This window comes from Anolis sagrei, chromosome 7, assembly GCF_037176765.1.
Source record: "Anolis sagrei isolate rAnoSag1 chromosome 7, rAnoSag1.mat, whole genome shotgun sequence".
NCBI lineage: Eukaryota > Metazoa > Chordata > Lepidosauria > Squamata > Dactyloidae > Anolis > Anolis sagrei.
The window spans coordinates 24,577,409-24,602,500 of NC_090027.1; the positions used below are offsets into that span (position 1 = coordinate 24,577,409).

General features: G+C 41.1%; 1 protein-coding gene across 2 annotated transcripts; it reads left to right on the plus strand.

The window, feature by feature from the left end:
- Positions 1–25,092, plus strand: VDAC3 (voltage dependent anion channel 3). Of its 2 annotated transcripts, XM_060787308.2 has the most exons (10): positions 1–122; positions 9,714–9,844; positions 11,482–11,553; positions 13,774–13,823; positions 17,416–17,568; positions 18,492–18,544; positions 18,898–19,125; positions 20,950–21,100; positions 21,854–21,911; positions 24,553–25,092. In XM_060787308.2, exons 2-10 carry the CDS (start codon positions 9,808–9,810, stop codon positions 24,642–24,644), a joined length of 894 nt encoding a protein of 297 aa, XP_060643291.2. In that variant the 5' UTR covers positions 1–122; positions 9,714–9,807; the 3' UTR covers positions 24,645–25,092. The 2 variants fall into 2 exon arrangements, with proteins under 2 accessions (XP_060643291.2, XP_067326854.1); XM_067470753.1 differs by lacking the exon at positions 9,714–9,844.

Below are 25,092 nucleotides of genomic sequence, written 5' to 3' on the forward strand. Positions count from 1 at the left end.
AGAGAGGCGCGGCTTGGAGAGTGCCTCGAGCGTTGACGCATGCGCGCTGGGCGGAAACGGAGGCGAGACCTTCAGCTTGGCCAAGGGAGACGGACGGAGGCAGAGCGGAGGGAGCCCTTGAGGTGCGGGATGGGAAGGGCAGGGCAGGGCAGGGCGGCGACGGACGGGGCCCAACCGGCCCGAGGGGAAGAAGCAGCGCCTCGAAGGAGTTAGGCCTCGCCCTCGACAGGGGAAAGAACAAGGCCCGGCCCGGCCTCTGAGGGATAGGCCTCCTGAGGGGGTCGCGATTGACAGCCGGCCAAAGAGGAAGTCCCACCCCTCCCAGGAAATAGACCCCGGGGGGGAGGGGGCGGGGAGGAGGAAGTAACGGTGGGCCTGAGAGTCTTGAAATGCCCCAAGTCTAGTATGGCGATCCTTCAGTGCAGATTCAATGCTCTAGAGCAGACCAGGGCAAACTTGGGCCCTCCAGGTGTTTTGGACTCCAACTCACACAATTCCTAACAGTTTCCCCATGGGATGCCTTAGGCTCTTTCTACACTGCCCTATAATCCAATTCCAAGCAGATAATCAGGGTTTTATATTGCAGTGTAGAAAGTGACTATTTCAGGCATGGGCAACCTTCAGCCCTCCAGGTGTTTTGGAGGGCTGAAGTTTGCCTATGCTTGGACTAGCTGGTAAAACAGCGATTGATCCTAACCAGGTGGGTGGATTTACGATGCTTTAGAGGAAAAGATTTATTATTTATTTATTTAAAGCATTTCTATTCTGCCCTTCTCACCCCGAAGGGGATACAGCATATACACAGCAAACATTCAATGCCGGGACACAGATTCACATACAATACATAAACATTAAAAAAACATTTATCAAAATATTAAAATACATCATTTAAAACTGTCCTAGCCATCCGCATCAAATCCAATTGGCCCTGTCATCTTTTCCACTGCCGCTTCATTGCCGTGTCCCGAAAGCTTGGTCCCACAGCCAAGTTTTGACCATCCTTCTAAAGGACAGACAGGAGGGAGGGGGCCAACCTGATCTCACCAGGAAGGAAGTACCATGGCCGGGGAGCAATCACCGAGAAGGCCCTGTCTCTCGTCCCCACCAATCGTGCCTGTGACAATGGCGGGTCGGAAAGCAGGGCTTCCCTGGAGAATCTTAATCTCTGTGATGGTTCATAGGGGGAGATGCATTCGGACAGGTAATTTGGGCCGGGGCCGTTTAGGGCTTTATAGGCCAAAGCCAGCACTTTGAATTGTGCCTGGTAGCAAACTGGCAGCCAGTAGAGTTGTTGTAACATGGGAGTTGTATGCTCCCTGTATGCTGCCCCAGTTATTAACCTGGCTGCCTCTCGTTGGACTATTTGAAGCTTCCGAGCAGTCTTCAAAGGCAACCCCACGTACAATGTGTTGCAGTAGTCTATCCTAGATGTGACGAGAGCGTGGACCACCGTAGCCAAGACGCTAGTATCCACTGATACCTGGTGTAGTGATTTCATCACTGGACTAGGACTCTGAAGATCAGGGTTGGAGTCTCTGTTCAGTTACAGAAACCTATTGATTGGATTTATAATAACAACAATAATAAAATTCTATTTGTATTCTGTCCTATCTCTCTGAGGGGACTCAAGGTGGATTCCAACAATAAAAAGGCAAACATTCAATGCCTGAAACAACAATACTAAACCACCCCAAACCCAAATAAACCAACGTATACTAAAATAAACCGACATATACCAAATTAAACCCACATGTAAAACCAAATTAGCATAAAAAATCACTGGACTAGGACTCTGAAGACCAGGGTTGGAGTCTCTGTTTAGTAACAGAAACCTATTGATTGGATTTCTAATAACAACAATAATAAAATTTTATTTGTACCCCACCCTTTTTCCCTGAGGGGACTCAGGGTGGATTCCAACAATAAAAAGGCAGACATTCATTGCCTAAAACAAGAATACTAAACCACTCAAGACCCAAATAAACCAATATATACTAAAATAAACCGACATATACCAAATTAAACCTACATGTAAAACCAAATTAGCATAAAAACATGAGTCTTTATATAAAAACTAAAAGTTCAATTTCAATTACATTAAAATTAATTATGTTGCAGTGCTGTAACAGAGCCAACTAGGCAATAGATTAGGTGTCTATGATCCTCTAGTCCTCTCCATATGCTAAAGAGCAAAGGTGAGTTTTTAATTGTTTTTTGAAGGAGAGAAGTGAGAGGGCAGTGGTTCCCAACCTTTTTTTGACCAGGAACCACTTGACGAGGGACCACTCTCCAACGAAAGGGTTAGAATCAGTTTTTGGTCAGCTTTAGATTCGCTTTGGGGTGCTGATTCAGAAAGTTGCATTGGATAGACCACATCAGTTCTAGTTTCTGGTGCAGAATGTATCCCATGGTCAGCGACAGGGAAGGAGTGGCAGGTGAAAGGAGTGGAAATAAATAAAGAGGAAGGAGGCTCACAAACCAGATTTTCATCCTCAAGGCCCACTGGTGGTTCACGACCCACAGATTAAGAACCAGTGGTGCAGTGGGTTAAACCCTTATGCCAGCAGGACTTCTGACTGACAGGTCAGTGGTTCAAATCCTGGGAGAGTGAGTTGAGCTCCCTCTGTCAGCTCCAGTTCCTCATGCGGGGATATGAGAAAAGCCTCCCACCAGAATGGTAAAGCATCAAACATCCAGGCGGCGTCTGGGCAGCGTTCTTGCAGTTCACCAATTCTCTCACACCAGAAGTGATTTGTTGCTCCTGACACACACCAAAAAAAATCTCTTTAGGGAGGGCATTCCAGAGGTGGGGGATGATCACAGAGAAGACCTTCTCTCTCATTCCCACCAATCTGTTTAGGCAAGTCTCACTCTCTCTGTCTTGGAGGAGGACAAAGGCAAACCCCTTCCGAACAAATCTGACCCAAAAACCTATGATAGGGTCGCCATAAGTCAGAAACAATTTGAAGGATCAAGAAAACAAATGCATTAATGTCTAACAAAGAAGGGAGAAAATATTAGGGGTTTTTAACAGATGTTGGATCAGAGATAACTTTCAGATCACAATAAGATAGAATCCCTTAGATCAGTGGTTCTGAACCTGTGGGTCCCCAGATATTTTAGCTGTCAACTCCCAGAAATTCTAACAGGTAGTAAACTGGCTGGAATTTCTGGGAGTTGTAGGCCAAAACACCTGGGGACTCACCAGTTGAGAATCACTGCCTTAGATGCACGTTGCCCAGTCACTCCTATTGCAAGACAAAAGGTTTCATCTGGAGCTTGGAAAAGTTATTTTCTTGGTCTTCGGGTCTCAGAAGCTTCTGTGGCCAGGAGGACTAGAAGATTCAGGTGTTGGAATCCAACGCTCTGGGCCAAACATTTGCATATTTTTCCTCCACAGTCCTGTGTTTCTCCGGATGACCACACATCTGACGACTTTCCCCCAAGAATTTAATCACAAGCAGATCAGCTACCCACCATTCCAAGGTTTATTTTGCCACCCCTGTTCCCAGAAGCTACGGTGATATAATATGTTTAACTGCTCTGGCCCAATGTCATGGAATCCCGTGAGTTGTAGTTTGGTGAAGCATCAAACCCCTTTGGCAGGGAAGGCCAAGGGTCTCGTGAAACTCCCAAGCTCCATCGCATGGAACCAGGAAAGCCCATGAGAAATCAAATTACATTCAGACCACAGTGTAGATGAGCGTGGGCAAACATCGTCCCTCCAGGTATTCTGGACTTCAACTCCCACAGTTTCTAACAACCTACTGGCTGTTACGAATTGTGGCAGTTGAAGTCCAAAACACCTTGAGGGAGGGCCGAAGTTTGACCGTGCTTGGTGTAGATGTTCTCTCACAGTCTCATAACAATTTAAAAGAAAAGAAAAACAACAATTAAAAACGGATTAAATACTAATGCATGGATACAGAGTTAAAATACAATGAATACAATTAAAATTACTTTTAAAGCCAATCATCCCCCACTCCCCTCACAAACTCTTAGTCTGTGAAAATGCTCAGTCTTGGGAACATAGCAGGGTCAGCCACCCTGGTTAGTAATTGAAGAGGAGGCCAACAATGAATGTTAAATGAATGTAAGGAAGAACTGACAAAGCCACCTTTGAGGCCCCTCCCACGTAGCCATATAATATCAACCCAGATAATCCACACTATCTCCTTTGAACTGGATTATCTGAGTCCTCATTGCCATATAATCCAGTTCAAAGCAGATAATGTGGATTTTATACAGCCGTGTGGAAGGGGCATGAGGTTTCCTTGACTGAGAAAAATCCTGAAATTCATGGGGGTGCCATAAGACTACTTGAAGAGACATATACATCCGAGATCTGGCTCCTAGGACATAAATAAAAGGTGCCTTTTTGGACCATCACTCCCAGGATGTTTGCTGGGGATTCCGGGAGTAGCTGTCCAAAAGGAGAAGCTTCCCTAAGTCCAGAAGGACTGCCAATGAATTCTAGGTGCTAAATCAGGCTTGAGCAAACTTCGATTCTGGCTATTAGGGGTTGTGGGAGTTGGAAGTCCAGAACACCTGGAGGGCCAAAGTTTGCCAATGCCTGCCCTATAGGCTCTATAAGAAGCTACTGAGAGAAATGCATGAATGTCCTTTGCCTAAGGCATCACAATTGAAGCGAGATGTTGACAAGCTGGAACGTGTCCAGAGGAGAGTGACTGTAATGATCAAGGGTTTGGAGAACAAGCCCTTATGAGAAGCGGCTTAAAGAGCTGAAGAGAAGGCTGAGAGGAGACATGATGAGGGCATGTATAATAAGTATGTGGGGGGAAGTAATAGGGAGGAGGGAGCAGGCTTGTTTTCTGCTGCCCTGGAGACTTGGATGCGGAACAATAGCTTCAAACTGCAGGAAAGGAGATTCACAGTTAAGAAAACTGTAAGGAGAGCTGTTCAACAGTGGAACTCTCTGCTCCAGAATGTGGTGGTGAACATTGGAGGCTTTTAAACGGGGTCTGGATGGCCATCTGTTGGAGGTGCTTTGAATGTAATTTTCCTGCTTCTTGGCAGGAGGTTGGACTGGATGGCCCACAAGGTGTCTTCCAACTCTAGGATTCTGTGATTCTAAGAAAGCCTTATGAAATTCATTGGGTGTCCGTAAATCAATGTGTAGCGAAAAGGCACACACACTGTTCCATCCTTGCCTTTGGGTTAATTAACATTATAGTTAACAGTTTAAAAAAAGCTATTTCCTTTTTTAATTATTCATTGGTACTGTTTGAAACTGCTGCTTGTTAATTAAATGTATAACAATGCCACAAACTGCCTGTCAGATACAAAACATGACTTCACACTAATTCCTATGTGATTTGTTAATTCAATTATCTGGTAGTGAACTAGTTATAGAATAAAAAACTCTCCGTTGAGGGCCACATTTGTCAATTGAGATCTAGAATAATAGTACCGTAGATACTCGAATATAAGCCGACCCGAATATAAGCCGAGGCACCTAATTTTACCATAAAAAACTGGGAAAATGGATTGACTCGAATATAAGCCGAGGGTGGGAAATGCAGCAGCTACTGGTAAATTTCAAAATAAAAATAGATACCAATAAAATTATATTAATGTAGGCATCAGTAGATTAAATGTTTTTGAATATATACATAAAACTGTAATTGAAGATAAGACTGTCCAACTCTGATTAAACCATTATTCTAACCTTTAATGTAAATATGCTTACATGTCCTCCAATAATAATAGAGTACAGTAATAATAATAATAATAATAATAATAATAGAGTAAAATAATGGAATGTAATAATAACAGTAATAAGAGTAAAATAATAAATGTAATAATAACAACAATAAAATAATAAATGTAATAATAACAACAATAAAATAATAAATGTAATAATAACAATAACAATAACAAAGTAAGATAATAAATAACATTGACTCGAGTATAAGCCGGGGGAGACTTTCTCAGCCTAAAAAAGGACTGAAAAACTAGGCTTATACTCGAGTATATACAGTAAATCATTTTCTTACAGTATTCTGAAAGTCCATTACCTGTGGCCTACATTATGTGACTTCCTTTTGCTGCCCCAGCTTGTTCATGGGAGTAAGGCAAATGTGGTATTTACTCAAGATACAATGATTGATGCACATCATAAAGCCTTGCCTAAGTGGTGTTTTATGACAGGGGTTGGTCATTATGCGTATTGACTTGTATTTTGTCTGTGGGAAGTAAATGTCAGCAGACACTATCTTATGCTTATCTCTCATTGAGATCTACTTCAAAGTTCTTTGTGGTATAGTATGTGGATAGAACATTGGGTTTAAGGCATTTTGAATGGTAGCTGATAAAAAGGTATTTTTTTACCCACAGATAAAAATGTTGGATCAGTTATTTATTGCCAAATGAATTAGAAGCAGAGAATGAGAAAATGGTCAGGCTCAGCTTGGATCTGTGCTTCTTAGTTGGTCTGCAAGCTGTGGAAAGAACAGACTCAACATGAATGCATAGTAAAACTGGGTTAGAAATAGAGTGCCTGGATTCAGGCTGCAGTGGAGTAAAAAATTAGAAGAATTGGCTGTCAATGGGCATATGTTTCCTTTACATCCTTGTCAGGAGAATGGAGGCTGCTGTTTTCCTGAAGGAAGATTTGCTATTGACTATGGATTAGCTATTGAGTATAGACCAGTATATATAGTTTGTCCCCTGGTGGCGCAGTGGATGAAACCGCTGAGCTGCTGAACTTGCTGACCAACAGGTTGGCGGTTCGAATCCGGGAAGCGGGATGAGCTCCCGCTATTAGCCCTAGCTTCTGCCAACCTAGCAGTTCGAAAATATGCAAATGTGATTAGATCAATAAGTACCACTCCGGCGGGAAGGTAACAGTGCTCCCTGCAGTCATGCTGGCCAAATGACCATGTCTCTATGGACAAAGGCATATCTTTGGCTTAGAAATGGAGATGAGCACGAACCCCTAGAGTCGGACACGAGTAGACTTAATGTCAGGGGAAACGTTTACCTTTATAGACCAGTATAGAGTTGCTGTTGAGTTTAGATTCCTAGTGTACGTGCCTATGGTAAAATCATACTTGGCCACCATCATCACCCACATGCACACATTTTTACCGTGGGGTTCTTTCACCCAATAGGAGACATTTGATCTCCTACATGTGTTTTTTGTTCTAAATTTAACTTGGGATTTAAATTGGGAGTAGTGGTATACAAGATAAATAAATAAATAGAATAATGAACACAACTGGCTCGGTGTGTAGCAAAAAATCCCCATCCTGTGCCAACAAGATAAGGAAAGATTTATATTTCAAGTTTAAGTGGTGTGGGGTGTGTGCTTCCTAGGTTTTTGAGATTACATTATTAGCAAACAATGGTAGGGTCTAAGTATCCACATTTAGAGGCACCATAGTGTGCTGGTTTTGAACTCTCATGTTTCAGGTAGCAATAGTTTGTATATGAATGTTGCTTCCAAGCACAAAGCAGGCGTAAGTCTAGTTAAAATAGTTTGGATTTCTAAATTGATAGGGAAAGAATCAGGCTTGGAGGAAGAATTTTTGCTAACATTCTGTTGGTTAATCCCAATTAGATTTGTTCAGTTACCATATATACTCGAATATAAGCCGATCTGAATATAAGATGAGGCATCTAATTTTATTAAAAAAACGGAAAAGGTATTGACTCGATTATAAGCCAAGGGTGGGAAATGCAGCAGCTGCTGGTAAATTTCAAGATAAAGTAGATATGAATAAAATTACATTAATTGAGACATCAGGAGGTTAAATGTTTTTGAATTTTAAACTGTAATCTGTATAAATAAAAATGTAATGTTTGTTTGTGGGATTAACATAACTCAAAAACCGCTGGGCAAATTGATACCATTTTTTGGACACAATACACCTATCGGGCCAACAAGTGACCATCAGTCATAAAAACACTGAAAAACACAGCAGAAGATACTTAAAAAGCCAAACAACAAAAATTACATTACAATGCATGCACAAAACCACATATATACAAACACACATATATTCACATATACACAAATATATACACACACATACACGTACACACACACAAAGCACATATAAACAGAAACACATGGCGGGGGCGGCTAGTTTAAGATAAGACTGTGCAACTCTGATTAAACCATTATTCTAACAACCTTCAATGTAAATGTACTTACGTATTTTTCCAATAATAATAATAGAGTGAAATAATACATGTAATAAAAATAATAGAGTAAAATAATTTAAATCTAATATCAATAACAATAATGCAATAATAACAATAAATACAAAAGTAATAATAATAGAGTAAAATAATGTAAATAATAATAATAGTAATAATAGAGTAAAATAATAAATGTAATAAAATAATAATAGAGTAAAATAATGTAAATATAACAACAACATCAACAATAACGGAGTAAAATAGTAAATAACATTGACCCAGATTTAAGCCAAGGGGGATTTTTCAGCCTAAAAAAAGGGCTGAAAACCCTGGCTTATACTCGAGTATGTACGGTAATTTTTGCATGGTAAATAAACAAGAAAATATCTCATTGACTAAAAAGGTCTAACTAGGGGTTATACTTTGATGTGTTTCAATAAAACTCAGATTATTGTCTTGCTTCACCCCCAAAAAAAGTTGAGGATATTGTATCTGATCCGATCCTTATAGGAATACTGTGAAATTGACTCAAAATTGTTCAGGCTCTTTGTGGCTCATTGAGGATTTAAGTCTGGATCTCCTGGTCTAAAGCCATTAACACAGTAAGATGTACACCATACTGGCACAGATAAATATGTATAATTCTCCATCATTTAGGCCATATTCTAATCATGTTTCTAAGGATTGAATCTGGGATCAGTGGAACACAGTTGTGAGAAAGTTCAGTATGTAAATCGTCAAAATTAGAGATTCTTTACTTTTCTTCATTATGAGTCCCTTTGGGAAGAGAGGGCAGGTTATAAATAAAGTATTATTATTATTATCATTGTGTTCTTATACCTTTTCTATTCTACTGAAGCAGCTCCAATGGCTGATGATAAGTTTCTGGTCCCAATTTAAAGTGCAAGTTATCACCTATAAACCTCTCTATGGTTTGGGTCCTACCTATCTTTGCGACCGCATCTTTCCCTATGAACTGGTGCAGGTCCTTAGATCTATCTGGAGAGGCCTTCCTCACTCCCGCCATCGTCACAAGCACGGTAGGTGGGGACAAGAGAGAGGGCCTTCTGGCTCTGGAACTCCCTCCTCAGTGAGATTAGACTAGCCACCTTTCTCAGGGATTTGAAAACCTATGTGTTCCAATGTGATTAGTCCCTGTTCATGAATGCCCAGTTCTAATTTACTGGTAAGGTTGTATTCAGCACTTTACTCCCAACCTAGATCTATAATTTGCTTTTTGCACAAGCCTACGCCCTTCCCTCAACAACCATATTCCTAGTTACTGGTTGTTGAGGTTGGTTTGATACACTTTTACAATGTTTTTATATTTTGCCATTTTCAATTGTTTTAATTAGATTGTTTATGGTATATTGTATGTTATTATGTTTTTAGCTGTGTTTTAGTTGCTAAATGTTGCTTTATGTTGGGCTTGGTCCCCATGTCAGCCACCCTTAGTCCTTTCGGGGAGACGGGGTATAAAAATAAAGTTATTATTATTGTTATTATTGTTATTAATGCATGCATTTACCTCCCCCCATGTTTGACAGGTTTACATAAAAGCTAGAGGAGAATCCTTCTGTAGATTCACATTGAGAAGTAAATGATTTAGGAGCTATATTGTGAAATAAGAAGCCTGCAACCATGTTCAGCTGTACTCCTAGTGCTCCTAGACCACGAGGTATATATGTATTGTTAAAGAAGTTCAGATATTAATGGTAAATAATAATAAATAATAAAAATAGTTAGAAGCTAAGTATTCAGCATCTAGCAACACAAGACTGCTTTTCTGCATCCTGCAAAAGAGATAGGCAGAGCAGGTCCTACATTTCCCCTGTGCTGCCTTCTGAGGTGTGATATTGGAAACTGCATTGTGGCAAGAAGAGATTTCCTGTTGTCAAAGATCAGAGGAATCCCTGCTAAGCCTTTGGAGCAGTGTTTCTCAACCTTCTTAATGCTGCAACCCCTTAATACAGTTCCTCATGTTGTGGTGACCCCAACCATAACATTTTTTTTGTTACTACTTCATAACTGTAATTTTGCTGCTGTTATGAATCATAATGTAAATATTTGATATGCAGGATGTATTTTCATTCACTGGACCAAATTTGGCACAAATACCCAAAATGCACAAATTTGAATATGAGTGGGGTGGGGGTTGATTTTGTAATTTGGGAGTTGGATTTGCTGGGATTTATAGTTCACCTACAATCAGAGAGCATTCAGAACTCCACTAATGATGGAATTGAACCAAACTTGGCACACAGAACTCCCATGACCAACAGAAAATACTGGAAGGGTTTGGTGGGAATTGACCTTGAGCTTTGGAGTTGTAGTTCGCCTACACCCAGAGAGCGCTGTGGACTCAAACAATGATAGATGTGGACTAAACTTGGCATGAATACTCAATATGCCCAAATGTGGAGTTTGGGGAAAATAGACCTTGACATTTAGGAGTTGTAGTTGCTGGGATAGGTAGTTCACCTACAATCAAAGTGCATTCTAAACCCCACCAATGATAGAATTGGGCTGAGAGGTTGATAAATCACAGCAGAGGGGGGCTTTTGGTGGGAGGATTCACCGTCTGGTTCCAAAGGGAAGAGAAGGACAGGTGGAGAGATCTTCAGCCTTCTCTGCTAAAGGGGTTCCTATTACCATCAGAAATATATGTTTTCTGATGGTCTTTGGCGACTCTCTGTAACCCCTTGTGACCCCCTCAGTGGTCCCAACCCCAAGCTGAGAAACACTGCTCAAGAGTTTCAAAGATCTTCAAGAATTTTACAGTGCAATCAGTTTAGTTTTATAACTGAATTCATTACTAAAAAAATGAATAGTATTTCAGTGTATAGAGTTAGGAATCTTTCAACAGGGCTACTCCTCTGAGAAATAGGATAATTGATGTTTGGCCTTGTAAAAGAAGCACTTGTGTCCACAGGCTTGGACATAGGCCACAGAAAAAAAGGCAAAATAATTGGGATCAAAGCCTTTTATGGTTGACAGGAGAATTTCCTGACACAAAGGATCCATTCTGTTCTTGTTGGAACCATACACAAGTGAAAGAGGCCTTTGGATAATAGATTTTGCCTTGCAAGCAGTGTATTGAAGTCTAACTCCACTGTTGGGAGTCTTTTTGTGGGCAGCTTTTTGCCCCTTAAAAATACCTTGTTAATGAGGAAGAAAATCAATGAATAAACATTTAAGTTGTTCATTTTTTATATACACTGTGGTTGGAAGTTGGTTTCTCAAATGATGTTTGTAGCTGGAGGGCAAGTGTGAATTTATTTCCAAATCTATACTGATTTTCTTTGCTTCTCGCAGACCCCATGGCGATCCCACCATCTTACTGTGACCTGGGGAAATCTGCCAGGGATATATTCAACAAAGGATATGGTAAGTATTGCAAGGGCCAGAAACTCAACTGTATAATGTTCTCCGTAGTGTTATGATGATATTTGTTAACCTGTTGGAATATACTGTAAGGTTATAGTTAACATTGTGTTGCTGAAGGCTTTCATGGCTGGAATCACTGGGTTGCTGTGAGTTTTCCAGACTGTATGGTCATGTTCCAGAAACATTATCTCTTGACGTTTCACATCTTTCACATCTATCACAGGCATCCTCAGAGGTTGTGAGGTCTGTTGGAAACTAGAAGTGGGGTTAATATATCTGTAGAATGTCCACAGATATTACACATATTACAGTGAACCCTCTACATTCACTATGGGTAGGGCCACAGGACCCATATGAAAGTGAAAAAAATAGCTAATTTTTATTTGTGTTTCTTGTTTATGGTATTCTCGTTCCTTGATCATTTGACTCTTCCCATAAGCTTTTTGTTTGTTGTTCATTTGTTCGTGACCTCATGGACCAGCCGACGGCAGAGCTCCCTGTCGGCGGTCACCTCCCCCAGCTCCTTCAAGGTCAATCCAGTCGCTTCAAGGATCCCATACATCCATCTTGCTCTTTAGACTGGTGGAAAGTCTTGTTTTAAGAGTTTTCCATATAGTTTTGGATTTCACAAGCGAGTTTCACACATCATGCTGGCTATCAAGTTTTACCAGGCGGTGTCTACAAACAGGGATGCCTCCTAGCAAATGTGATAAGTTCTAGGATTGTTCCTGCAGCTATTTCTGTACTTTGTGGGATCACAGGTGCTTCTGAAATGAAGCTTGACAAAGATAAAAACTTAATCTTGTTTCACTGTTGAAGACTATGGGATTTACTTACCCTACTTGGTGTTTTAGCAGTGCTTCAGATGCCTCTAAACCAATGGTTTTCCACCTTTTTAATACCAAGACCCCTAAATAGAGTTCCCCATGTTGTAGTGATCCCAACCATAAAATTATTTTTGTTGCTACTTCATAACTGTAATTTTGCTACTGTTATGAATTGTAATGTAAATATCTTTATTTATTTATTGTATCAGAAGCGAACTGAGGGTACAGTTGTAATGTATTTAAAAAACACAAAGTTTAAAAAACTTGGTATTATATTAAATGTTCTTTGACCAGTAGCTGGCCACTTGGAGTGCCTCTGGTGTTGTAATAAGAAGGTCCTCCTTGATTTTGTAATTTGGGACTTGTAGTTGCTTGGATTTATAGTTCATCTACAATAGGGGTCCTCAAACTTTTTAAACAGAGGGCCGGGTCACAGTCCCTCAAATTGTTGGAGGGCCGGATTATAATTCGAAAAAAATTATAATCCTATGAACATTGCACATATCTTATTTGAAGTGCAAAAACATTTTAAAACAATACAATAATTAAAATGAAGAACAATATTAACAAATGTTAGTTTATTAGTATTTCAGTGGGAAGTGTGGGCCTGCTTTTGGCTGATGAGATAGGGCTGTTGTTGTTGTGTGCTTTCAAGTCATTTCAGACTTAGGTTGACCCTGAGTGAGGGCCGGCTAAATGACCTTAGAGGGCCATATCCGGCCCTCGTGCCGTAGTTTGAGGACCCCTGATCGACAATGAAAGAGCATTTTGAACCCCACCAATGATAGAACTGACCCAAACTTCCCAGACAGAACCCCCATTCCTTGAAGGGACTTGCTGGGGCAAGCCTCCCTCCAGCCTCACACGCTCTCCCTCGCTTGCACTTGCGCATCACACTGCCATGCACTGAGCATGCCTGCCTTCTGCTCCCCGCTTAGAGTCTCAGAAACAGCCCTCCCCTTGGCTGAGAGGCCGACCAATCACAGCAGAGGAGGACTTTTGGTGGGAGGATTTGCTGTCTGTTTCCAAAAAGGAAGAGAAGGTCAGCTGGAGAGATCTTCAGCCTTCTCTGCCAAAGGGATTCCTAACACCATCAGAACTATGTTTTCTGATGGTCTTTGGCGACCCATCTGAAACCCCCTTGCAACCTGCCCAGGGGTCCTGACCCCCAGGTTGAGAAATGCTGCTCTAAGCAATAGATCAGAGATAGGAGGCGGGTTTGTGGCAACCTTACATCCAGGCAGAAGCTAGTTAAAACTAATGGTTTTCCGTTAAAAAAATTCTTGATATATTCTTAATGCTATTCCAGCGTTGTTTTCTCTTTTCTAATTGGGCATAATTACAAGTCAACTACTATGATACAAATTACAAGTCTTTGTTTTGGCAATTTCAGGGTTTGGAATGGTCAAGTTAGAGTTGAAGACCAAGTCTTCTAGTGGAGTGGTAAGTAATGGGAACTTCAAGTTGTTGTGACAACAATGCAGAACTTGTGCAAGATTATTAGTAATGCCATAGTACTGAAGCAGTAGCTGGGAAACACTTGGCCCTTAATAATTATTTGGTTCCCCAAAAAATTTGAATGTTTGAATTTGAATGCTTGTATGCTGCTTCCATTGAGATTAGGACAAGAACAATGGCTTCAACTTACAAGAGAGGAGATTCCATCTGAACTTCCTAACTGTGAGAGCCATTCAGCAGTGGAACTCTCTGCCCCAGAGCGTGGTGGAGGCTCCTTCTTTGGAAGCTTTTAAACAGAGGCTGGATGGCCATCTGTCAGTGGTGCTTTGAATGCAATATTCCTGCTTCTTGGCAGAGGGTTGGACTGGATGGCCCGTGAGGTCTCTTCCAACTCTTTGATTCTATGATTCTATGATTCTGTTTACCTCTCCGTGCAATGCTGACTTTGATGTGTTTGAAGCTGTGCTCCTCTAGTGTGTAATGTAAGCACTTAACAGATGTTATGTATGGCAACAAGAGAGCTGTCTCCGCACCTGTAGTTAAAGTGGAAGAGTTTGCAAGAGTGCTGAATTAAATACCTATAGCATACATCTTGCTATTCTAAGTGGAAGCAGGAGTACGGGTTTTTGAGAAGAACCACTAATGAATTCATGTAGTTATGTCTAATGTGTCTTCTCCTTTTACATGCAACTCTGTTTTGTGGATGTTTATTCAGCTGGTAAGAATGCATTGTACCTTTCACTTCTGTATTTTAAATGTTGCCTTCACATGATCTCTTGTCATTCTTTATCTCCTTTGGAAGAGATAAAGCGGAATAATAATAATAATAATAATAATAATAATAATAATAATAATTGCAAAGACTCTGGCATAAATCAGTACACTGGGTGCCGTGCCAAAAGACCTCAGCCGGCATTTGGAAACAACAATAAACGCTGACAAAATCACGATCTGTCAACTGCAAAAGGCCACCTTACTTGGATCTGCATGCATCATTCGAAAATACATCACATAGTCCTAGACGCTTGGGAAGTGTTCGACTTGTGGGTTTTTTAATACGAAATCCAGCATTTAGATCTCATTTGCTGTGACATACTATGCTTTTGTGTCAACAATAATAATAATTCATCCATTACGTGGTTTTGAATTGACACCCAGGTTCTGTTGCATTGCATATAACATCACCACTCAACCCCATTTGCATGTGAAACATTTGGAGGCATATATAAAAATATAATTTTGGTTAGAGTTGCTGAGCTTGCTGTCCGAAAGGTTGGTGGTTTGAATCCAGGGAGCGGGTTGAGCTCCTGCTGTTAGCCCCAGCTTCTGCCAACGTAGCAGTTTGAAAACATGCAGATGTGAGTACATCAGTAAGTACTGCTTCTGCAGGAAGGTAACGGTGCTCCATATAGTCATGCCAGCCACATGACACAACTAGGCTAAATGTCAAGGGGAAACCTTTACCTTTTACTAACTGGTCATTATCTACATTTTGTATATTTTAAATATTACAGAATTATCAGTGATGTCATATCCTTTTGGCTAAAAGAAAGTTTCTTTCAGTCTCCAAACAATTTTCTAAACGAGAACTTCCTTTTTTTCCATTCCCTGTTCCTTATGTTTATTCTTAGATTGTAAGCAGTTCCCAAGCAGTTGTGTGTGTGTGAAAGTGTACGATGCTTGAGGCCATATTGCACCAGCAGTCTAACTGAGCATAAATAGCTGGGAAAGGTGACCGTGCCCACAGCCTCCTAATGTGGGTTACAGAGTCAGTCAGTTAATAGATGACTTACAAATAGCCTTTTGACTCATTGCCTTTGGCAACTGTGGCTTCCCTGGAGTGGCCACAAAAGCTGAGAGAGCCTGACTAGGAAGCTAGATGCATTTTTGAAGGCTACCAAGACTTGTAGGATTATCGCTATTTGACATGTGGTATGCTTTATCCATGATCCTCCTCCCAAGGTTATGCCTGGGCCCTTGGGTGAGCTCCTTTCCCTTCCTGGTTCTGAGCAAGGAGCTTTGGATTGGAGTATTCAAGAAGGCCAAAGAGCCCTAGTAGCATTGGATTTGTGCTTTCAAGTGCAGCTTTATCTCCATAAATTCCAAAAGACCAAAGAAGCAAGGGAACCAGCTAGATTGGTATCCAGTGGAAGGATGTTCTGTGGTTGTCACACAGCTACTGAGAAGGCCTCCCCTTATGTCCTGATCTATAGGCTTGTGAGAAGTAGAGCTGAGATATTTTCCTTTAGATATTTCAGGGCTCAGGCAAGCTTATATGGTGTCATACAGTCTCTCAGATAATCTAGAACCAAGCTGTGTAGGGAGACATCAATAATAATAAGAAGAAGGAGGAGGAGGAGAAGGAGGAGGAGGAAGATCAAACTGCAAAGGGGTTGTGGAATCAAGCTTTCCCACAGAGGGGGGGATGACATATACTCTAATGACAGAACGTTGAGGCTAAACAGTAGTGTGGGATTGTATATCTACTCTCCAGAGGCGCAGCAGAAGAGCCAGGTTTTAAGATCCTTTTTAAAAATTTCTAGGGTAGGGGCTTTCCTAATTTCTCCAGGTAGTGAGTTCCAAAGTCGAGGGGCCACAGAAGAGAAAGCTTGTGCTTACCAGGCGACTTTGTGAAATTGGCAGGGGCGAAAGAAGGGCCTCCCCAGATGAACGGAGGGCCCGAGATGGTACATGGTCACGAAGGTAGGCCAAACCATTTAGGGCTTTGTAGGTGATAACCTGCACCTTGAATTGGGACTGGAAAATAAATGACAGCCAGTGGAGCTCCTTAAACAGGGGGTTGACCGCTCCCTGTAAGTTGCCCCAGTTATTTGACACTTGGGAAGTGTCTGATGTGTGATCAAATACAAAAGCCAGCAGAGTGATCTTCTTTGCTGTGTATTAATCTTGTTGTATATATAATAATAGTAATAATAATAATTTTTATTTATATCCCGCTTTTTTCCCTCAGGAGACCCAAAGCGGCTTACAACATATTAAACTCATGTTAACAACAATCCAAATATATCGATAATAACTATAAAACATCATAAAATAACAATTTAAGACAACAATAATATACATTCTTGGACATCATGTCATTAGAAGCATTACACCGCCCGAATACTGTGGAATGACCTGCTGGAAGAACTTTCAGCAGCTAAATCAGCTGTCAGAATTTAAGATGCAACCAAAGACACATCTCTTTTGGCAGGCCTACCCAGTCAATTTTTAACTTTGAATTTTCAACTCATGCCAAGTGTTCACTGTATTTTAATCTTTGTTCTGTGTATTTTGATATATGTCATTCATAGAAATACATTTAAATATATATAGTTTACATAATGTTTTAACTATCTTGTGCCCTGCCTCAAGCCACAAGGAGTAGCGAGTAAGAAGTAAAATTGTTGTTGTTGTTGTTGTTGTTGTTATTATTATCATTATTATTATTTGATTATATGAATAAATACTACATGGTAAAGCATGATATAGGTAGAGCTATGCATGGTTTATTAGAATTGTATTAACGTTAAAATTTGGTGTTTTTTAAAAGTTTATTCAAATATCTTTTTTACAGGAATTTATCACAAGTGGCTCGTCAAATACAGACACAGGGAAAGCTTCAGGCAGCTTAGAGACCAAATATAAATTCAAGGACTATGGACTTACATTTGCCCAAAAATGGAACACTGACAACACCTTGGGGACGGAGGTGACCATGGAGGATAAGGTAAGAGCAAGTTGTACGTGGCTTGGAAATAGGGGATGGATTTATATTGGGTCATTGTAATCTGAACGTGCTGGTTAGCATCTCATGGGCTATGCTGGGCCGAGTTTCTTGCCTTGGTTAAGTACTGGTGTTAATTTATTTGAAACATTTATGAATTGAATTTGTATTTACATATACAAGTCAATCACATGTATTTTTGTGTAATTATGTTTTACTTAAATATTAGTATTTTTCTTTCTTTTTTCTTATTTCTATTGTCACTTGTCGATATAAGTTTATTGATGCTATTTTGTATTGTGTTGAATTGTGCGTTTTTGTTGACTACGGCATTGAATGTTTGCCTTTTTGTATGTAAACTGTTCTTAATCCCCCTGGGGAGAGGTCTATAAATAAAGTATTTTTTTTTATTTAATCAAAAGTAAAATACAACAAACCCCACACAAAAAACCCAGAAATAGTGGCAGAAAAACTATAATTTCAAAAATCTAGCAAAACTACATATTTTCAGGATAAATCCTGAATTTTGGTCAGATGAAGAAGCTACTTTCTGACCAGCTGCCAATAAGGCAACTTTTTGACATAATTTCATGTTTAAACCATCTAGTTCAGATATGGGGAAACCCAGGCCTGGGGGCCAGACGCGGCCCCTTGGGCTCTTTTCTCAGGCCCATCTTTCCTTCCTTCTTTCCTATCTCCTTCCCTCCCTGACTTCGCTCCCTCTTTCTCCCTCCTTCCTTCCTTCTCCTCCACCCTTTCATCCTTCCTTCCTTCCTTCCTTCCTTCCTTCCTTCCTTCCTTCCTTCCTTCCTTCCTTTCTTCCTTTCCTCTTCCCTCCCTCCTTCCCTCTCTCTTTCTCCTTCCCTTTTTCCCTTTCCACCCTCCCTCCATTTTGACATAATTTCATTTTCTTTCTTCCACTTTAGTTGGCTGAAGGTCTGAAGATGAGCCTTGAAACCATGTTTGTACCAAACACAGGGTGAGTATCCCTCACAAGAAGGATGGAGAAAAAGATTTCCCATTGGGAATATTGTAGAGCAGGCACGGACAAACTTCAGCCCTCCAGGTGTTTTGGACTTCAATTTCCATAACTTCCACTTGGAGGGCTGAAATTTGCCTATGCCTGTTATAGAGTTGTTAAATACAGAAGTGAATGGCTTCAAATGATGAGAATGTATTGTATTTTTGTTCGTATCATCAAGTTGTTACTCCTAACCAGAATTCAGAAAACGTAGAGGAGTATTTCACTGCTAATTTTTGACTGTCTAATTCAGGTTGGAATCAACTGAACTGTCTTTCTTCCCTTTCCTTCCACGTCCCACTCCTTGCCAGGAAGAAGAGTGGAAAGTTGAAGACATCCTACAAACGGGAGTACATAAATCTCGGCTGCAATGTTGACATTGACCTTGCTGGACCCACTGTCTATGGCTGGGCCGTGTTGGGCTACGATGGTTGGCTCGCTGGCTACCAGATGGCTTTTGACACAGCCAAGTCCAGGCTGTCACAGAATAACTTTGCACTGGGATACAAGGCAGCGGATTTCCAGCTGCACACGAACGTGTAAGTCTTGGCTTTGCCCAGGGGCTGTTAGGAACTGTGGGAGTTGAAGTCCTGAGTTAGAGCTATGTTTTCTATTGGTAAACTATAATTTGCAAATTAAAGAAATACGAAACTTGAAGAAATAAGGGTGCCTTCTGAAGATCTAAAGAGCAGCCATGGCTGAGCAGATGTAGCCTATATGGGGATATTAGGAGATTTTTTTTGTTGGGCGTGTGGGCTTATTAACAAAAGACCCTCCTCATAAATGCACAGCAGAGTAACTTATTAGCAGCAGTGTGACCCAGCACCAGTAGCCAAAAGTGATAAAACAGACAAGCCAATGTTATCTCTTTCATAGGAGGCTTTTCTTTGTAGTAAAATAATATAGTTGCACTATTTACAAGAGCAAGGTTTCCATAATACAAATGAAGTTCTTTATACTTTCTTCTTTGCTTCCATGCTGGACTTCTTCCTCTTGCAGATAAACAGCTTCACTCCCACAGAGCCTCTTCTCACACCAAAGTTACACAGGAGCTTCGCACAATAGCTTTATACACAGCAGCCTTCACACTGGAGTTTCACACATGAGGCCTTCACTCTGGGGCTTCCTCTTATGGAAACCTCACACCAGGCCTTTTCATACTGAGGTCTACTAACACTGAGGCCTATCTCATTTTGAGGCCTTTCTATCATTGAGGCCTTCTCACACTGAGGCGAACTAACACTGAGGCTTACTAAGCTACAGGCACGCCTGCTTATATTGAACTACAGCTTTTGCTGAGTCATTGTATCCATTTAAACCTTTCACTCACATTTTTGTATTTAAAAATACCTACTTAATTTTAAATATTTTGACACCCCCCTCCCCCGCCAACCAGGATTCAGCAGCTTTATTATAAAGGAGAGATGACTACCATTGTGTTCTTCTGTTACTATGTTAAGAGTATTATTGAGAAATGTTTAATGTTGGTGAAAAACAGAAAATGATGCAGCTACTGAAGGGCTAGAGATCTGGATCTGGCAGCATTTGAAGGGGAGGCTGAGCCATGAAGGTCTTGCACTCTTCCATGTTCAGTACTGTTACATTTACACTTATATAGAGATTGGATGGATATAGGAGTCTTATTGCAGGGGAAGAAGACAATGTGTATGGTATAGCAGTTTATTCCATATTGCTATCAGTGACAAATATCTGCGTATCTGTCTGAACGTATCTCCCTCTATGTCCCACCTCGGAGTTTAAGATCTTCTGGGGAGGCCCTGCTCTCGACCCCGCCTCTATCACAAGTGAGATTGGCGGGGACGAGGAGCAGGGCCTTCTCGGTGGTGGCCCCTCACCTGTGGACTGCACTCCCCGGGGAAATTAGATCATTGTCATCCCTCCTTTCCTTTAGAAGGAAATTAAAGACATGGATTTGGGACCAGGCGTTTGGGCAATCTGGCAGATAAATAAAGGACAACGACGACCGATAGGAATGGAAAATGTGGAATGAAATTATGGACTCTGAGTTGCGAGCGCTGAGCATAAGACTGGTTTTTATTGATTAACTGTGATATATATTGATTATTTTAACTGTTATAACTGTTTTAATTGCTGTTTATTTTTTATCTGTATTACTGTGTAGGCATCGAATTGTGCCTTTTTGTAAGCCGCCCTGAGTCCCCCCTCAGGGGTAGAGAAGGGCAGGGTAGAAGTACACTAAATAAATAAATAAATAAATAAATAAATAAAATAGAGTGATTGGCAAATCCAGAAAAAGACCAAGAAGGGCAGAGGAGAAAAAGGAAGACAAGTGAAACATTTTCCTCTAAAAATCGTATCTTCTTTTGATCTTTCACAAATAGGAATGATGGAACTGAATTTGGTGGCTCAATCTATCAAAAAGTGAGTGACAAAGTTGAAACCGCTGTAAATCTTGCCTGGACCGCTGGCAGTAATAACACTCGGTTTGGCATTGCCACCAAGTACCAGCTGGATGAAAACGCTTCTGTCTCGGTAAGGATTTTGCTGATTTCCCATGAAATTATAATTATTGTGTGAGTGGGCTTAACAAAAGACCCTCCTCATAAATGTACAGCAAAGTTACTTAGCAGCAGCAGCATGACCCAGCACCAGTAGCCAAAAGTGATTTATTTCATATTGCAATAAGAAAGGTGGACAGACAGCATACATAGTCGTAATGCTGGTACCAAGCTGCCGCCCCGAATGGCATGACCGTTGAGCATACCCTCAACAATGCATTTTGCAACCATATTCCAGTAACACAACATGCTCCAACAACAACAATCCTATCTCATCAGCCCAAAGCAGGCCCACACTTCCCATTGAAATATTAATAAGTTTATATTTGTTAAAATTGTTCTTCATTTTCATTATTGTATTGTTTTTAAGGTTTTTTTTGCACTACAAATAAGATATGTGCAGTGTGCATAGGAATTCATTCATGTTTTTTTTTTCTTTTCAAATTATAATCCGGCCCTCCAACAGTTTGAGGAACTGTGACCTGGCCCTTTATTTAAAAAGTTTGAAGACCCCTGGCTTAATTCATTGTCATAATTTCTCTGTTATTACTGTTACTTTATTGTGCATTATTTTGATATGTTTGTACTCACCTGAGGCATTTAATTCTTACCTTTTTGTGTGTGTAAACTGCCTTGAGTCTCTTTAGGGAGAGAGGGCAGTCTAGAAATACAGTTATTATTATTATTATTATTATTATTATTATTATTATTATTATTTCTTTTCTAGGCCAAAGTTAACAACGCCAGCCTCATTGGACTTGGCTACACTCAGACCCTACGGCCCGGTAGGTATACGGTTGGGTATTTGAACATGACATTTCCTTATTTATAGCTTTGTTCATCTAACCCAGGCATGGGAAAGTGGCTCTCCAGATATTTAGGATGTAATTTCCCACAATTCCTAACAGCTTACCTACTGGCTGCTAGAAATTGTGGGAGTTGAAGTCCAAAACACCTGGAGGGTCAAAGTTTTCCATGCCTGGCCTAGAGGAAACCACTTGTCCAGACAGAGACTGAATGTAACTTATCATATTTCTTCAATTGTAAGACACCATTGATTGTAAGAGACACTCTATTTTTTGTGCCATCATCACCATCAAAAATGTGTAGGATACACCTGCAATTTCTCTTGTTATAAGTTTTTGGTTATTATTTTGTATTATTTTGAGGTATCTGTATTCGCTAATGGGTACGGAGTGCTTGCCTTTATTGTGTGTAAACTGTCCTGGGTTGCTGCGTGTTTTCCGGGCTGTATGACCATGTTCCAGAAGCATTCTCTCCTGACGTTTCACCCACATCCAAGGCAGGCATCCTCAGAGGTTGTGAGGTTTGTTGGAAACTAGGCAAGTGGGGTTTATATATCTGTGGTATAATGTCCAAGGTGGAAGAAAGAATTCTTGTCTGTTGGAGGCCGGTGTGAATGTTGCGATTAATCACCTTGATTAGCATTGCAAAAACTTTCAGTTTCAGACTATACAGGGAAGTCATTGAAATCCACAAGCATGTGGACAATTTCAACAGAAAGGAGGAAACAATGAAAATGAACAAAATCTGGCGACCAGTATTAAAAAAAATAACTCTTAAAATCAGAACAGTAAATAAAGAGCAAAACCCAAAAAGAATAAATCATGGCCAGCTAACACATCCCAACAAAGGATTCCCCAAGGCTGCAGCTAGCCAGTCAGGCATTGAAGCTGCAAGGCCATTAAATGCTAATCAAACATTCATACCTGCGTCAAGCAGGCAAGAGTTCTTTTTTCTACCCTGGACATTCAACAGGCATATAAACTAACCTGTCTAGTTTCCAACAGATCCTTCAACCTTTGAGGATGCCTGCCCTAGAAGTTGATTTTATTTATTTATCGTGTCAGGAGCAACCAGACATTTGTATTACATTTTTAACAAAACAAACAAACAGACAAAACACAAAGTTTGCAAGCTTGGTAGTTGATTAAATATCCTTTGACCAGTATCTGGCCACTTGGAGTGCCTCTGGTGTTGCCACAAGAAGGTCCTCCATTGTGCATGTGGCAGGGCTCAGGTTGCATTGCAGCAGGTGGTTAGTGGTTTGTTCTTCTCCGCACTCGCATGTCGTGGAGTCCACTTTGTAGCCCCATTTCTTAAGGTTGGCTCTGCATCTCGTGGTGCCAGAGCGCAGTATGTTCAGTGCCTTCCAAGTCACTCAGTTTTTTGTGTGCCCAGGAGGGAGTCTCTCATTTGGTATCAGCCATTGATTGAGGTTCTGGGTTTGAGCCTGCCACTTTTGGGCTCTTGCTTACTGACGTGTTCCAGCGAGTGTCTCTGTAGATCTTAGAAAACTATTTCTTGATTTAAGTCGTTGACATGCTGCCTGATACCCAAGCAGGGGATGAGCTGGAGATGTCACTGCCTTTCACTATTGGCTGCCACTTCCCGGTGGATGTCAGGTGGTGCAATACTGGCTAGACAGTGTAGTTTCTGCAGGGGTGTAGGGCGCAGACACCCCGTGATAATGCGGCATGTCTCATTAAGAGCCACATCCACTGTTTTAGCGCGGTGAGATGTGTTCCACACTGGGCATGCATACTCAGCAGCAGAGTAGCATAGCACAAGGACAGATGTCTTCACTGTGTCTGGTTGTGATCCCCAGGTTGTGCCAGTCAGCTTTCGTATGATATTGTTTCTAGCACCCACTTTTTGCTTGATATTCAGGCAGTGCTTCTTGTAGGTCGAGTGACTCCCAGGTATTTGGGTGCGCTGCAATGCTCCAGTGGGATTCCTTCCCAGGTGATCCTCAGAGCACGGGATGCTTGTCTGTTCTTAAGGTGAAAAGCACATGTCTGTGTTTTAGATGGATTAGGGATCAGCTGTTTTTCCCTGTAATAGACAGTAAGAGCACCTAGAGCTTCGGAGAGCTTCTGTCCAGCCATCTCAAAGCTCCCTGCTTGAGCAGTAATGGCACAATCATCAGCATAGATGAAACTCTCTGTCCCTTCTGGCAGTGGCTGGTCATTTGTGTAAATGTTGAACATGGATAGAGCAAGCACGCTCCCCTGAGGCAGGCCGTTCTTCTGTTTCCGCCATCTGCTTCTCTGGAAGCAGAGAAGTAGATGTTGATGAAAAGTCAGGAGAGAATGCTTGTGGAACATGGCCAGACAGCCCAGAAAACTCACAGCAGCACAGATCAATGGTTGGTTGGGGCATTAGTCTTTACTTGGTTTTTGAAGGGATTGGGATGTCATTTCTTTCAATATATCTGAGTTCATTAAAAAGAATGAATGTTGGCCATTTACTAAGGAACAACTTCCATTGTTACCCATGAAGAGTAATGAACAACAAATTCTTTTCCATTTTTCAGTAATGTTTCTAAGCTCTGGCTTCAGCTGCTTCTCAGCAATGCCCGGAGCTTCTGTGTCCTCTTTTCCATATTCTCTGTTTTTCTGCCAGGTGTGAAGCTGAGCCTTTCAACTCTGATCGATGGCAAGAATTTCAGCACCGGCAGCCATAAACTTGGGCTGGGATTTGAGCTGGAAGCTTAATGTAAGTGTTGGGTGAAGCATTAGATCTTTATCTGGAAGATGAAGGAGTAAAATGAACCCCTCCCACATGTTCTGGCCTTAAAACTCTTCTGTGAAACATCAAAAAGCGTGAACTTGATATTCTTCCAAAGAATTGTTGTAATCCCAACCAACCGAAGTCTGGAGAGAGTGCAAAAACCCCACCGCGAAGGGCAATACTTGAAGGTTGTGCTACATTTCAGTTCAGTTCCTCAGTTAATTTAAATTGTGTTCCTCAGGAGACAGCATAGCATCGGGTGAAAGGCAAGACCCCTCCCTCCTGTACCCACCCCAAATCCATCTGTTACTGTGTCACATCCTGCATGTCCTACACCTCATGACCTTTTGTTAAAACTGGTCTCTGTGCTGTAGTGAAAAGGCTTTGGTTTTACATCAAAGTGGAAATAAATCAAATCACATTTGGAACCAA